The sequence below is a fragment of the Bacillus rossius genome, chromosome 5, assembly GCF_032445375.1.
Source record: "Bacillus rossius redtenbacheri isolate Brsri chromosome 5, Brsri_v3, whole genome shotgun sequence".
NCBI lineage: Eukaryota > Metazoa > Arthropoda > Insecta > Phasmatodea > Bacillidae > Bacillus > Bacillus rossius.
The window spans coordinates 63,312,139-63,327,605 of NC_086333.1; the positions used below are offsets into that span (position 1 = coordinate 63,312,139).

The following is a 15,467-nucleotide window of genomic DNA, read 5'->3' on the forward strand; positions in this document are numbered from 1 at the left end:
CATAAGGCTATAACAATGTATGAAAGCTTGTAAATATATTTATTTATGACCTTATTTAAAATAATTTCTTGGACATATTCCATTGCTTTTTCAAGAAATTGTATTAAATCAATCTTTTTCATTGCAAAAATCATTCGGATAATGTATTTATGCCCTGGTCATGCCTGATATTTGGATAAGTAACTCGTGATTGTAATAGAAATAAAAATAAAATAATCTCAGATTACGAGTCGTTAAGAGAAATTATTACAATTTAAATCTCATAGTGACATACGGAGTCCTTTATCGGGTTTACTGACAATAGTGCACACTGATTAGCAGAAATTATCGTATGAGCGTTCGCTATAAATATAATTGGACAGAATAAATCATTGATCCATTCAAAATGGACACAAATTGGTGTCCATGAATATCGGCATGTTTTACCTATAAATGAAAATAAATTTAAAAAATGTTACATTCTGTGACCATGAACACATTATAGGTGGAGTCAGGCGTAAAGCTTTTTGCAAATAAATCGAAACTATTACTACACTCATTTTCTCACATAGCAGCCTGCATTAATACTCAGTCACAGGTTATCGCGACATTACCTGGGCACACATACGGTGTGCAGAGCTTCAGGAAAAACAACGCGATTTCAAAACTACTCAAGATATCCGAGTGGGGCCTATTTACGAATAGCATTTAAGAGTTCGCTGAGGGCCGAAAAGTACTTTTAATTTTGGATTAAGTTTTTAAACTGAATTTTTAGAAGCGTTAAAATGCCTAAAACGCGTGTTTTCATAGTAATTTTTAGGCATAAAACAATCAGTACAGATTCTTGAAAGCACTTAAGGGGCTTGCATAACACCTTTATCTTCATTTCTCCGCCATATAATGTTACGGTCACCGCTCAAAATTCACAGTTATCCTGTGGCGACGAGACGAATGCGCGCCAGTTCAGAGACTTGCGCTTAGAGGCTATACCGCGCTGGAAGCACCAGCGAGCGTCGCGCTTATCATCCCGCCTCACTAACACACACACACCCCTGACGAGGCGGGCCCCTTAACAGCTAAACATGCGTAAGTAAAAATTACTTTATACGATTTGTTACAGGTCTCCGAGTGAAGATCAACACGATCACAATGTCTAAAATGCCCCGTACTGTATATCGACAAAAAAAACCGAAAACACCACAGTGTTGAAAACGTTTACTTTAAATTTACGAGGAACATAAATCACAAATTATCGAGGTATATTCGTAAGTTTTCGGGTTCCAAGTTCAATTTTTTTTAGCATTAACTCACAACGATATTTTCTGAGCATTAAGAAAACACTTAAAAACCTGTAAATTCCATAGCAAACACTCTTTTCTACCTTCTGGGTGCGTGTTTACATTGTTTATAACGGAACATATAACTAGGAAGTAGGAATACGGCGTAGTTTTGGGAAGATACAGTTATCCGTAACTACGTAGAAAACCCTTCCTTCGTTTATTTGAAAGGCAATATTTGTTCAAAAGTCCGTAAATTTACTCTGATCTTACTTTTTCTAACAGTGGAGCTATAAAACTATGCCCAACAATACAGTAACAATTATACTTATAGATACGTTCATTACAATTTAAAGATAAAACAAAAAAAATAATTCCACTTACCTCAGAGTCCATCCGCGAAACGATTCGATAACCAATCATCTTCTGGACGAACACGGCGTCTCTTCTTCCACACAAACCAAATCAGAATTGCGAGCACCGACGTGTTTTCGGGAATATGCCTACATAAAAGGCAGCAGGGCGAAATTCCCAAGGATTCGCGGGGAATCTGCGGTCCGAGGAGGGGGGAGGGAGTAACCTACACAAGTCATCTCACTAGGCGGTCTTTGCCCGTATGCATGTACGCAATAAGCGGGAAACATATTATAACACTCCAAAAACCGTTTTCCTTAAAACACTGTTCTGATGTTATTGCGTCTATCATCCCCGTTTCACAGTTACGATTGCCTCCGCGGGGAAGGGTTTTCAAGGATTTTTTTTTTAAATTCAAGTGAGGGGGAGACCCCCAGGCACCTGAAACCCTATACCCTTCCCCATTTTTTTCCAATGGGATCTACCCCCATGGAATGCAGCAACACTCAAACGCCACTGCGGCTCGAACAAACACAACGCCTAGACGGTAAATACCTCCTGAAATCACGTCGCAACTAGTACCGCTTAACAACGCGTGTATCTCAGCCCTTTTCGTCACGCTTTGTCGATTTCTAAGGTAATTATTCTTGATTCTAACAAAAATGAAATTTCAAATATTTTATGTAGTAATACTATTAAGCTATAATTGTAATATTATATAGTTATTACATTATAATACATAAAAATATAGTAAAATTTATTTATTTCATAGCCATCAGGTATTATGTAACTAGAATGTACAACATGACACACCCATTCAAAGTTTGAAAACAGCAATGTATTATTGAGAGATAAACTGTCCACTTCAGTGTACGAATGGACTGAAAGTGTTAACAAACAAAATCTCAGAAAAACATCTCGTCCAATCTCATTCAACATTCGAAATCCATCTACATTAATCTGTATAGCATGGGTGTAAAGGAGGTGAAGATAGGTTTCCATGACGCACGGTTAAGAGAAGTAATGAGACGAGATCTCTCAGATTATAGAACCATGTAGAGCTCAGAACCTCATAGAGACCACACAGGAGCTCATTATTTAAGTAATATAATCCTATATGAGAAAATAGAATTGGAAAACTTTTCTTACACTTCTAAATGGCACTTGTCCTGTCAGAGATAAGATACGCGTCAGATAAAATATTAATACTCTGTTGTAACGGAAAAGGTAAGATTAAATTTTGTTCCTTATTTATCCTTACACTTTCATTCAATGAAGCATACATTATGCTACTTAGTTGGGGAAAAAACAATTATGTCTGCAAATAATCTTGAAGTTTTTGTTTTCTATAATAAAATCACACAAGTAGATTTTTTTTTCGATAAATTCAATACAAGTTCCAAAAAAAATGTTTGCGTGGTTGCGGTCAATATTAGCATAATGTTAAGAGTTAGGTGCCTGTTATAAGAAAAAAGCTGAAATAAAGTACGGTAGGTACATGCCAAAATCAGAAACACAAACCAAGTGCACAATCAAGACAAACGTAAGTTTTAATAGCCACGCCAATCTCAGCAATGCAAACGATGGAAATTCTCGACAAAATAAAACAGCATATTTAATTTATTCAGAGAATATCAACGTACTGACTACCAGACTACTCCAACAAACATACATCCTGCCAAGTCAAAACATCAGTTTATACAAGTCCTTGTCAGAATTGTAACGGGAGAGGAAAATAATTGATGGTCCGAAAAATGAAAATTAATTAAAAATAATAAAAATAATTATAGTAAAAGAAAAAACAAATTAAACACAGAGAGAGGAAAAAAACAATAGTTTAGGTTTGCGATTTAAAGTGATAAAAAGTATTTAAATACTAATTGAACTCTTATGAGGGTACTGATTGATTCGTTGTTAATATCACACGGGTGTTTTTTACTTGTATGGGAAAATTAAGAATGATAAGGCATCTAGTGCGTGGCAACAATGTTAATAGGCAAAAGGAAATAAACTTCTAGCGACTGCGGCATTGTCAACACACACTTCGTACGTGTACTGTATGTTGTATCTAACCCCCTCCAACGCATTTGATTCTAAATTGGACTTTTAGTAAGGATCCCTAATGGTATTGATAATATAATATAGCCCATAGCCTTCCTCGATAAATGTACTATCCAACACTGAAATAATTTTTCAAATCGGACCAGTGGTTCCTGAGATTAGCGCGTTCAAACAAACAAACAAACTCTTCAGCTTTATAATATTAAGTATGGATTAACCAGTATATTTTTTTGTTCTAATTGTCTTCCGTACAGCTTAACTACAGTCGTTAATAAAAGCATACCGCTAAACGTCCGCCATATTGGTATGTGAAAATCAGAAGAAAAAAAATTGTGGCAAGGAGGAAGACTTCACGTCTGACGGCGAATGGGCGCGCGTGGTCGTGTTAGTCGAAGCGCATGCCGGAGGGAGGACGAGAGGGGGGCAGGCGGGAAGACTGACCGCCGCGTCGACCACGGACTGGCGCCTGGAGCTCGCCGGCCGGCAACCCGCCAGCCACGCGGGCTTGGGCGGCCTCGGCGGAGGGACGTCGACGTCGACCTCGCCCGGCCTGGGGCTCGACGCCCTCGCGAAGGCGGTGGGCCGGCCGTCGTCCGGGAAGCTCGCCCTCTGGGGTCGGCACGCGAACATCGGCTGCGTCTGCGGGCGGCGGGTCCGGCACTTTTAGCCACAGGACTGCTCGCCGAGCGCGTATAACTAACACAACATTTAACGAAAACCCATATCCAAAGAAATAATGTTCGCAGGCTTTCACGGCCGTTGTCTTAAGTAGCTTGGCTTCTGGGTTGTAGCCGCGTCCTTGGCGAATAATTCACCGAAGTTTCGGTCGCCATCACCAGGGACCAGTTACCTACTGATGATGGCGACTGCGATGTCGACCGAAACGTCGGTGAATTATTCGCCAAGGACGCGGCTACAACCCAGAAGCCAAGCTACTATATAATTTATACAAGAAAATTAAAACAACTTACTAATACAATTCACCACTAGTAAGTGTAAATAATTATAAATTGGAACACAAAATATGAAACATTATTTAACATATAAAATATGAACATGAATTCAAAGAAAAAAAACTGTTATTGTTACAGATAAAATACATAATGGGGGAAAAGTTTTAGAAATCTACCTAAAGGTATAATTTTAATTACAATGAAATTTGTCCCATAACCTGTACATTTTTGTGGTACACTTTACGAAAAAAAAACTATTACACGTCCAGCTTTGAAATTTAAGACGATAATTTAAAGTCATGGTTGTATGTGTTATCTATCATAATTTTTGTATCTGTACACGGAGAAGATAGTGGTTGATTTCAGAAAACTGGATAAACTGAGCTTCTTCTAGATTACTCATTTTGATTGGTCTGACCATCGTCCGATCATGGCCGCCAAAAAAGGGACCAATTACAGCTCGACTGTTAATGACCCTTCACAAATAATGTGCCAGAACAGCAGACCTGACCTGGACGTACAGCAGAGTTTCGATGAACCGAGCTAATGTGGACCGTGGCCACCTAGGATAAGCTAAATCACGGATAACACGGATGGACTATAAAATAAAACTTTCTTGGTTTTCAGTTGGCCCGGTGGTTATCATTTATCGGGGTGATGTTTTTTCCAGCTTTTCTTCGGTCCACGTCACTCCAACCAGTAAATTACATATTTGAGAGTTTTTTTTTATGAGGGTTTCGACAACCGTTAGATGATTTTGTAAGTCGTGGACCAAATGTTTGAACGGTGTTTGCCGGGAATGGCACTTGAGTGGAAGCTCGGTTGATCGAGACTCTACTGGGACCAGTTGCCCCCGGGCACTCACCTGGTACTCGAGGCAGGGCGGCGGCGGCTCCCAGGCGTACTGCGGCACGGGGTGGGCCCAGGCGCGCGGCGGCGCGGCCAGCACCTCGGCCGGGGGCGGCGCGCTCGGGGACGGCGCGCCGCGGTGCTGCTCGATCACCACGTCCCAGCCGCCGGCCGACAGGGGCCGCGCCGCCCCCAGGCTCGTCTTGCGGCGGCGCGCCGGCGGCGAGGGCGACGGCCGCAGCCGCAGCAGGAAGGTCACCTCCTCCTCGTCGTCCTCCATCGCCGCGGCGTCAGAGGCAGTATCACCGTGCGCGCCGTCAGAGGCACTTGGTGTGGCGTCAGAGCACTGGAGGCGGCGTCAGAAGCACTCGGGGCGGATTAAAATGCACTGGAGGCGGCGTCAGAACAATTGGAGGCAGAGTCAAGTGCACTACAGGCTGCGTCAGAGTCAGAGGATGCGGAGGCAGCATCAGAGGTTTTGGAGGGAGGCGGACTCAGAGACGGCAAGAGCGGTGGCTGGAGCGGTGTTCGACAGGCACATCAGAGGCGAAGGGTGTCTTCAGAGAGCCGTCGGAATATCTGTAAATAGTGCCAATAGAAAAAGTAGTCGAAAGGTCTGCGAAAAGGTTTCGGAAGTTCTTCCGTCAAAGGTAGAAGAAACGGGTGTTCCAAAAAGTCGTTGCATGTAAAAAAAAGGGGGGGGGGGGGGGGGAGGATAATCACAAGTAGCTGTGATAACGGGAATACGTTATGAAAATGACTCCGAACACATGGAGGCATCGGACATGCGCGTTGCGGCGGCCAGCATCCACGAGACGAGTGTCAACGACCGTTGTCGGAGCAAACGTCGGCTTCGTCAGAAGGACGTCGCCGGCGGTGACTCACGCTCCGAGATTCGCTCCGAGAGCCTCGCCTCATCTTCTGGCACTGCGCCACCGGCCAGCCTCGACTCCTCTTCCTGGATCTTGTACACCCGCGACCACGCGCTCTTCACTTCGCATGGATCACAGATCACACCACGCATCCGTCGCAAGCCTGCACGCCGGGTCACCAACCTAGTCCCCGGTTCACACCGCGCGACAATCCCTTCAACATTCACACGCGCAATGATGAAATAACGAACCTAAGCTTCTCAATGTTTATTTGCACTGTATTTTCGCTAGATTCATGTTCAATCGAAACTTTGAACAACACTACAACTTTTATTTCCCTTTGAAGATGATTCGTCAGTAATTCATTATCTTCCATTGACGCTGGTGTTGGACAATAAATACTTTAAAAGAATAAAATTTGGTTTTTTTTTCAGTAGATAGCCGAGAAAAATACGGAAAATTATTAAAGTATTAGTAATCTCCGAACATTATTTTCATATTCCATGGTGGTGTTAAACTTCAAAAACTAAAAAAAAAATATCATACTATTGGCATATACTAAAAACACTTTAAGGCAAAATTTTATCAGGTATTCCAAAAAGTTCAACACAACGCGAAGACGTTGAAATGAAGAAACAGACAAGATGGAATTCCACTAACACTATCGCAACGAACTCGCCGCGTCGAGGAATAATTATTGTTGAACAGTCACCTTACGAACGCCTGAAGGAACCCATAAACTAATTTCGCATGAACTAAGCCTTACTAAGGCGGATCTGAAATGAAGAAGGCTTGGGCTGGAACCCCGACCTTTTTGGCTCGACTTCCGAAACAATTCAACCTAGTTTTTTTTTTCTTCTTATCGTGGCCCCTAACCCCAAAACTATCGATAACTGAAAAAAAAAAACACATATGTACAACTTTCCATGCAAATGTTACAGTATAACTGCCACAATTTTGCAAAACTTACTTCCAGGTTGATATATAAAATGCAGGGATGGGAATTCTCGGTCGAATACGTTAATACGAAAATGCGGAGAGTATAGAGATTTAGTAGATATAGAGGTTTCTCTGATAAATATTACCCCTGGATACAAAAAATTCTGGGGAAAACACATTTTCTGGGGGGGAAATGTTTCTGAACACAAGCACTCTCCATTACCCGAGCGCGTTTGGTTGTGCCAGTGAGGATATACAAAGGTGGGACATCGTCTCGCACGGTAATGCAGAGGAAAGTTTCAGACGACGTGGCTTCCAGATTAAGCGTGAGCCCCGAAACCACGTGCTTAGAGACTTGGTGGTTCATATATGTTAATATGCGAGTCGTGCAAGGAACCTTCCAAACGAACGTGATCGACGCCTTAACAACCACGACCTCTGTCACTCGCTCTTGCATCGACAACACAAGGTCAATAACCATTAACATTGACCAAGACTTTCTAACGTGAAACCTCGATTAGGTCAAGAGAGCAATATTTTTAGTTTGTGATTCCTTTAACTCATGACAACTCCAAACTATAGACCGAGAAATGGGCTCGAAGGGAAATGAAATTCCGAGGTCATTCGCGCTTTGTCGGTAACAAAGAGTTACATTAAACCCCACACACAGCAGTACCCCACGACAGCCCGGCAAGTTCAAGAAGTGTTGCTAAGTTTCAAAAAACCGAACCCTCCAAGACAATTCGAAAATACCTATAGACCTAAACAAAAACAAAATCCCGTCACAAATCACAAATTTACTTAAAACCTACCCAAAGTGTGAACGAAGTAATTATAAAGACAGAAAAAATCTTCAAGATCACTGCCAAACCAATTTACTTGAGTGAAATTTTCCAATAAGGCTCCATATTTTTTTATTTCTTTTTTACGTACAAGATTAGAAAATAAAGATCATTCTTCAAAAATCCCTAGTTTTTTTTAAATATTTTGTGCTAAAATACGTAGATACATTTTTGATTGAAAAATTCCCTAAACCAAGGGCTTTAATCCCTCAGACCGGCAACTGAGCGCTACTAGGCTCTAACCCAAGGCGTGGTGTTGGGGGGGGGGGGGGGGAGGGGGAAGCGAGAGAGAGAGAGCGAGAGAGAGAGAGAGAGAGAGAGCAATGACTCCATTCTCCGTGTAAGCCTTGTCGGTCCAAAATCCGGAAGAACTGAGGAGGGTTTGTGAGGAAGCATACACCTTCCCCCTCCCTCTTTTCCTACGTTAAATACCTCAGTGACCGAACAGGGTCCGCAGAAACAATGTGATTCAACTAAACGATTCTGGACTAAAAAGTCACACTTTGAACATGTTCTGGTTGCGTTCCTAAACATGTAATGGAAGTAACTGAAGTACCTAACTGAACGGAAATTTCCAAAGCATAACATGGTATCTCTCTTAACATTTTGAACAAAAAATTGTAACTATACAGATTAACAGAGGATATATCACTTGTTTACGAACATTCAAAAAATTGTATTACAGTACAACTAACCGATAAACACGAGAACAAGCAAGTGGCCGACCATCGTAACGTAACGTAACTAAAAACAGCAGCAATACAGTCTGTTTCATTTAACTTGTCAATGGTCTGCGTGCACCCTTCTGCCACTGTTGTTGTGTCAACAGTGTTCCCGTGGCTGCCACTGCTCGGGAACAAACATCACGTGTTGCTCTGCAGGTGACAGTTAGGGATCTGTGTACCACGGGGTAACACTTTCAAGAACTATCACATTGCAGACACGTTACGCCATGGCTAGGGTGAAGAATCAATCAGCGATCACGGACACACCGTCTCCGGTGAGAGATAGTTGGGCATGTTGTGGTCGGAGGAGGAAGAGGGAAGGGGGAAGTGGGAAAGAGTGAGAAAAAGAGATAGACATAGAGAGAGAATAAAGAGAAAGACAGAGAAAAACGAAAGAGAGAAAAGACAGTGAGACAAACATCAGAAAGAGAGAGAGGCATAGAAAAAGAGTGAAAGAGAGACATAAACAAATAGTGAAAAAGAGACGGATAAAGAGCAAGAGTGAAAGAGACAGACCGTGAGTGACAAAGGAGAGAGGAAAAGGCAGTCCGAGATACAGTGAACGAGAGCGAAGGAGATGAAAGAGAGATAGCGAGACAACACATACAGAGAGAAAGGTGTAGTGAAAGAGAGACATAGACAAATAGTAAGAGAGAGACGGAGCAGGAGTGAAAGAAAGACAATAGATAAGAAAAGAGGGACCGCAATACAGTGAAAGAGAGCGAAGAGACATGAAATAGAGAGAGAGAGAGCGAGACAAACACAGAGAGAGAGAAACACTTAAAGAAAGACCGAGAGACCGCATGAAGAGAGCGACAGAGAGTGAACGAGAGACAGGGAGAAACACACAGAGAGGGAGAGAGAGGGATAGGGAGAGAGACAGAGAGGGAGAGAGACAGAGAGTCAGGCGCCTCACCCGCGGCGACGATGACCGGGCTCCAGGCAGCAGTGTCGTGTGTCGTCAAGAGCCCGCCCGGCGAGCGAAACCCAATCGCCAGAAGACCGGTGCACACGATGCACACGCGGCGCGCGTGAAAATAGCCGGCTCTCGCGGCGACCGCGCTGAGAGTCTCTCGCTCCACAAACCCACGTCTCACTGACTCCCGAGTCGCACGCCCGAACACGCCGCGTTCGTTCGTGAATCTTCCTTTTAGTTTCCCCTGACGTATGTTGTGTACGTGGACCCTTTTCAGTCTCTCCGTCCACTGAAGTGGACGATTCATACCTCGATGATGCATGGAGTTTATCAAACCTTGAACGTGCGGGTTAAGGTGTACCGACATTCTAGTGGACATCACACTTTATGGCTATGAAACAAATAAATTTTATTTTGCTTTTATTAATTATTGTAAAATAATTATGCATCAATGTTATAATTACAGCGTAATATTATTACCACACCAAAATAATAGTTTAGTTAGAATAAAAAAATAAAAATTAGGTATATCTTAGGAATTGACAAAGTGTGACAAAGATTTAATAAAATTATCGCCTAAATTATTTATTCATTCCCTTCCCTTATTTTCCCCGGTGGGTAGGTCTTTCGCACGGCAAGGTGATATTGAACAAAATGAAAGTTTGTTAGGGTTACATCAGCGACATTTATGAACTAAAATGGTGTAAATTCATGAAAAATGTACGAAATGTCTCACTAACCGGGGTGGATTCTTTTTATTATTATTATTTTTCATCCGCAAAGTTACGCGAACGAGCTGCGAACTTCGGATACGTTCGGGATCTATCGGGGGTCAGTGAAATCTTTGGCTTCCCGAGCTCATCCGAGGCCAGGCTTTTGGCACTGGTCCGGGTGAGCCGGCGAGAATCGAAAGGAAGGGGGGGGGGGGGTGAGTATAAGAAGTTGGGGGGAAAATGGGGGGGGGGGGTTGAAAAGGGGGCGCGGATCAAGGACCACTTGGCCTGTACAGGCCGCGACTCATGCTGGGTTCACAATTGAAAAAATAACAGTAACAGTAACAGTAGGTCGTGTGCATAGGATATGAACGCCATGTTTCCTAACCTAACGATTCACAATAGCAGAAAGTTGGTCGTGTGCATGGGAGCGAGGTCGTGCGCATACGAGTGAAATGAATATATTTTATTTCGGTCGCGTACGCATGGCACAACAGCCAATGAGAGAAGAGCAGGGTGATTTTTTGGCGGGACTAGAAATATGTTTATATTTATTAACCATATTGTGGTAAGAAAATGTCGAGATAATAAAAGTATTAACGTTATTTTGAAAGTTAATATGTTTATTTACTAACACTGCTAACAGATGTCGCTTAGTTCGCGAAATTTCATTGGCTGAAATTAACAGTAAGAATTCAATTGTGAACCGATTTCGCAGTTCGCACAGGTCGTGTGCACAGGTCGTGTGCATGGCTTGCTATGCACTCGCTTAATTTTTTTAATTGTGAACCCAGCCTTAGAGCGCGTACACAGTCTAAGAATTCGAACGACAAACGTCAGCTGCTGGTTCATTACGACAAAAGAAGTTGAGAATCCCCATACGCTCATGGTCTAGAATGCTTCCCAACACTCTGGTATACGTCTGTGAAGTTGGAGCTGAACAAATTTTTATCGTAAAATAACGTAAATAATAAAATATTTAAGGTTGAACACTGAGCGTCTGGATTATGTTTAATTAAATAAAGTTATACAACCCCAGCAAATTTTGTCGCTGTCACAAAACTGATTCATTGAAATAAATGGGGCAGTATCACATCACTAAATTATGTGAAAAATATAGATGTTACCCCCAATTATTTACATGAATTAATTTTGTGACAGCATACAAATTCGCTGTGGTTGTAGAACTTAATTCAATTAAACATAATGTAGACGCTCTGTGGTCCATATTTATTATCAATATAAATAAAAAATGTAAATATTCGTTTAAAATATTAAATCAAAGAAAGTTTTTCGCCGATTGCTTTAAAATTTTGGCACAACGTTGCATTCGAATACGCGCGTGTTTTTATATACCTATGTCACACCTGTGACAGGTAAAAAGATAAGGTAAAAAAAATAGATAGTAAAAATATATAAATGAATGTTTGTGTGTTCGTTTTCTATTTTGTAAATACAAAGGAATAAATAGACATAGAGAAATAGAGGTATACAGATATTGAGAGAGGGAGTTACACAGGTATATAGAGAAATAGAGCCAGAAATATATATAAAGAGATATATATGTAAATATACTGAAATATAGATAGAAACATACATACATAAATATATAGAGAGTGATATAGAGAGTTAAAGACAGATATATATATATAAAAAGAGCGAAATATAGAGTTAGAAATATAGAGGGAATTATATATACATATAGTGAGAATCATAGAGGGACATATATAGAGCAATAGAGAGATAGAGAGATATGCTTTCTATCAGTGTATCTACTTGAAACAAATTACAAAAAAAATAAAAATTGAAAGAGGCATAGTAACGCATGCCTGACATTCGCTAGTTTACAATAAAAATGTTGTACAGTTCCAACATCAAAGACTTATATCAGTCTTCAGGAGCTCTTCAGACTATAAGTCTTGTATGCATGTTTTCAACTCATTTTGTCGTAATGAACCTGCAGTTTTGTTGGTCGAATTCAGATTCACGCTGTGTAGAGAAGTAAAGCGCAGAAGAGGCAGCGCAGTGCCGACTTTTCGTGTCCTACGTCTAATCGTGCATACAAAGACGCGACGCGATCGCTTGACCAATCAGCACCAAGGGTGTGTGCCGAAAAAAACAAACCGACGAGAAACTGGCTATTTTTTTTTGATAGGAGTACGTGTTATGAACCGTGATATATCACTTTGAAAAGTTTAGTGAAACGAAAATAGGATAGATTTTTAAAAGTTGTAAAATATAAACCGCGCCATTATAATCAGTTCCTGTATATTTACAGGTCACTAAGAGTAAATAGTCCAGATTCTCGAACGTTCGATTCCGGGCCATCAATCTACTGTTAGAGCAGATATTGGACACGCGCGTAAACAAGAATAAAATTAAGTTCATTCTGCGCATTAAAATAGTGAACTATTTAAAACACGTTTGGAAAGTTTTATATTACGAAGAATAGTGCGGAAAAAAATTACAATGTAGAGGCATATGGCGAATTCATACAATCGTAGTTGCAATAAATGATGATTGGAAGAAAAGTAATTACTGACCGGTGCCGAACGGACAAGTGTCTGCAGGAAGAGGAAGAAAGCTTAGATGGCGGAAGTCGCACTTCCCATTTATACGACGTATTCGCATTTTAAAATTTGCAGCCGTGTCCCGACACAGCTTGACCAATTTTTTTTTTAATGTAAACATGACCACCTGGACATTAATACAACTACCTTAACACGCAATATGCATATTTCGTATTATATTTTAATCTAATCACCAGGACACGGGGCATCAATAAAACAAGTTATACAAAACTAGAAAATAACTAAACTGGTCTTACTTTGACTTGCGATTCCCCACCACGACTAAACAAAATTAAAGGCATGTTACGCCTGCACAGTTGAGTTACACATATTTCGTCCCTGTATAGTGGCCACACCCGAGACGAGAAGACGTCGTAAGTCGCGAGACGTGATTCAAGATCTTGCAGAGGGAAAAGTCCCGTGTCTATACTCTCTGTCGGCACTTGGCAACAAAATTAAGTGCCGGTCTCTTCGCTCAAAGGGAGTAATTCACTTAGCGAGGGAGAACTACAACCCCCCCCCCCCCCCCAAATCCCTTTTACCATTTTCTAACTGTCACCTCAAACTATACCCGAGATGCCGTGCGGCGGCAGCAACCACTACCCCCCCCCCCCTCCCCCGTCACTCGGTGTGACGCCAATCTAATTTCGACGTCCGTCCAAGACTCGTCTCCACGTCTCGCCGGGCGCGCTGGCTTGTCTCGTCGTCTTCCCAGGCCAGCCCCTTGGTTCGCAGCGCGCGCAAGGGCAAGAAGTCGTAAATGGGTTACGCCCCTGGTTGTAACAGTGGGGAAATAAAAGCCGCCCCGAAGATGGTTAAGAGGGGGGGAATAGGGCGATGGAAATTTCATTTCGCGCTCTCGTGCCTGCAGAACACGCTGGAGCAAGCACGGGCGTAAAGAGGAGGTGGAAGAGGAAGGGAATAAGAGGGATATGGGAGGTAAACTGAATTCTTTTCCCACCGCCCGACTCCCGCTTTTGCGCTTTCACGGGTTCCCGATGTAAAAAAAAAAAATCCTGGAAGCATTCCATTCCCCCTCCCAGAGGGAAGGGGAAGCGTCCGGAGAACAAGCAAATAAAATAAAATAGGGCGTAAAAAAGGCGTGAACCATATCACATTCCACATCTGGCCAGAGACAGCAAAAATGTTTGGTTCGATAACGCCCAACCACTCGAGTGCTTTTTTCTGAATAGTAAGGACTGTCCGTTACCGATGCAGCCTTATGGATATGACCCATTCCAGGGCATTATTTTATTTTCACGTTCAACACAGCAAAACTTGTACCTTTTGAGTGGCAGAACTTCAACAATATTATATATATAGTGCATACGTTTTGCGTAATTAGCAGTAAAAGTAGCACTTTAAACATTTTAGTGCAGTATGGATAAGGAAAACCAAATGGAATATTAACTGAAAATATTTGGATTTAAAGACAATTCTGGTGGCTACTGCGTGGTATGGTTTAAAACTATTTCAGAAACAAATTAATTTTATTCAGCCTTTTAAAATCATAAAAATTCTAATGATTTTAAAAAGCCAGGTAAAAATTTAAAAAAAAATTGTTCTGAAAGAAAATTAACCATATCACATAGTAGCCAGTAAAATAGTCTTTACACCTTAGAAGTTCCAGTTTTATATTCCATTTCATTCTCCTTAATCGTACTACGCAAAAACGTTAAAAATGCAACTTTGCCAGCTAATTATGCAAAATATATGCGATTAATACATATTTTCATTTTGTGACAGTTCATCTACTTAAAAGGTTGGCAAGTTTAACCGTGTGGAACGTAAATATAAAATAATGACCAGGAACGGGACATACACCCTTAACCTGAGGATAATTTCATGTCAAGGGTGAATTCAGTGGAAAAAATATCCGTAAAATGATATCCTAAATCTTTCAAAGTTAACACAACCAGGTATCAACAGAGAAATACTATCTCGACAGTCATTTGTTTGCGTTCGCACATTTTTCACTCTCAGTCAATTTTCAATTTAACAAGTTCAAGTGAATCATCGTACAGTAATAGATAAACATAAAAGAGTTCAGACAGCTATTGGATGGCTAAGCAACAGACTATCGTTACATTTTTACTGAAAGATAACTCCGAAAGCTCTTTAAAGGACATAAGAATGCATGAAGGGATGCAACCGACTCGACCTTCATTGAAATTTTGAATCGGCTGTTCTGCAAGGATACCTTCAACTATTCGGAAGGCCAATAATAAAAATAGCTAACATCTTTATAAGACGCAATTCACAAAGGATCATTTAGGCTATAGGTTTCTTTAAGGAGATCCTAAAACAGTAAAAAAAAATGTCTAATGGCCTTATAAAGACAGAGACTGGGAATTCAAGGTATTATAAGGACTGTATGATTTATGTTCTCTCAAAACTTTAAATCTATTCCTATAAAA

At 41.3% G+C, this 15,467-nt stretch overlaps 1 protein-coding gene across 1 annotated transcript in view; it reads right to left on the reverse strand.

Annotated features, from left to right (window-relative positions):
- Window positions 1-5,894: 5,894 nt before the first annotated feature.
- Window positions 5,895-15,467, reverse strand: part of LOC134531895 (uncharacterized) — a 164,389-nt gene continuing 154,816 nt past the window's right edge. The window contains exon 5 of the mRNA XM_063367916.1: window positions 5,895-6,052. Coding sequence (XP_063223986.1) covers window positions 6,014-6,052 — 39 coding nt within the window. The 3' untranslated portion in view covers window positions 5,895-6,013. The remainder of the gene's footprint in view (window positions 6,053-15,467) is intronic.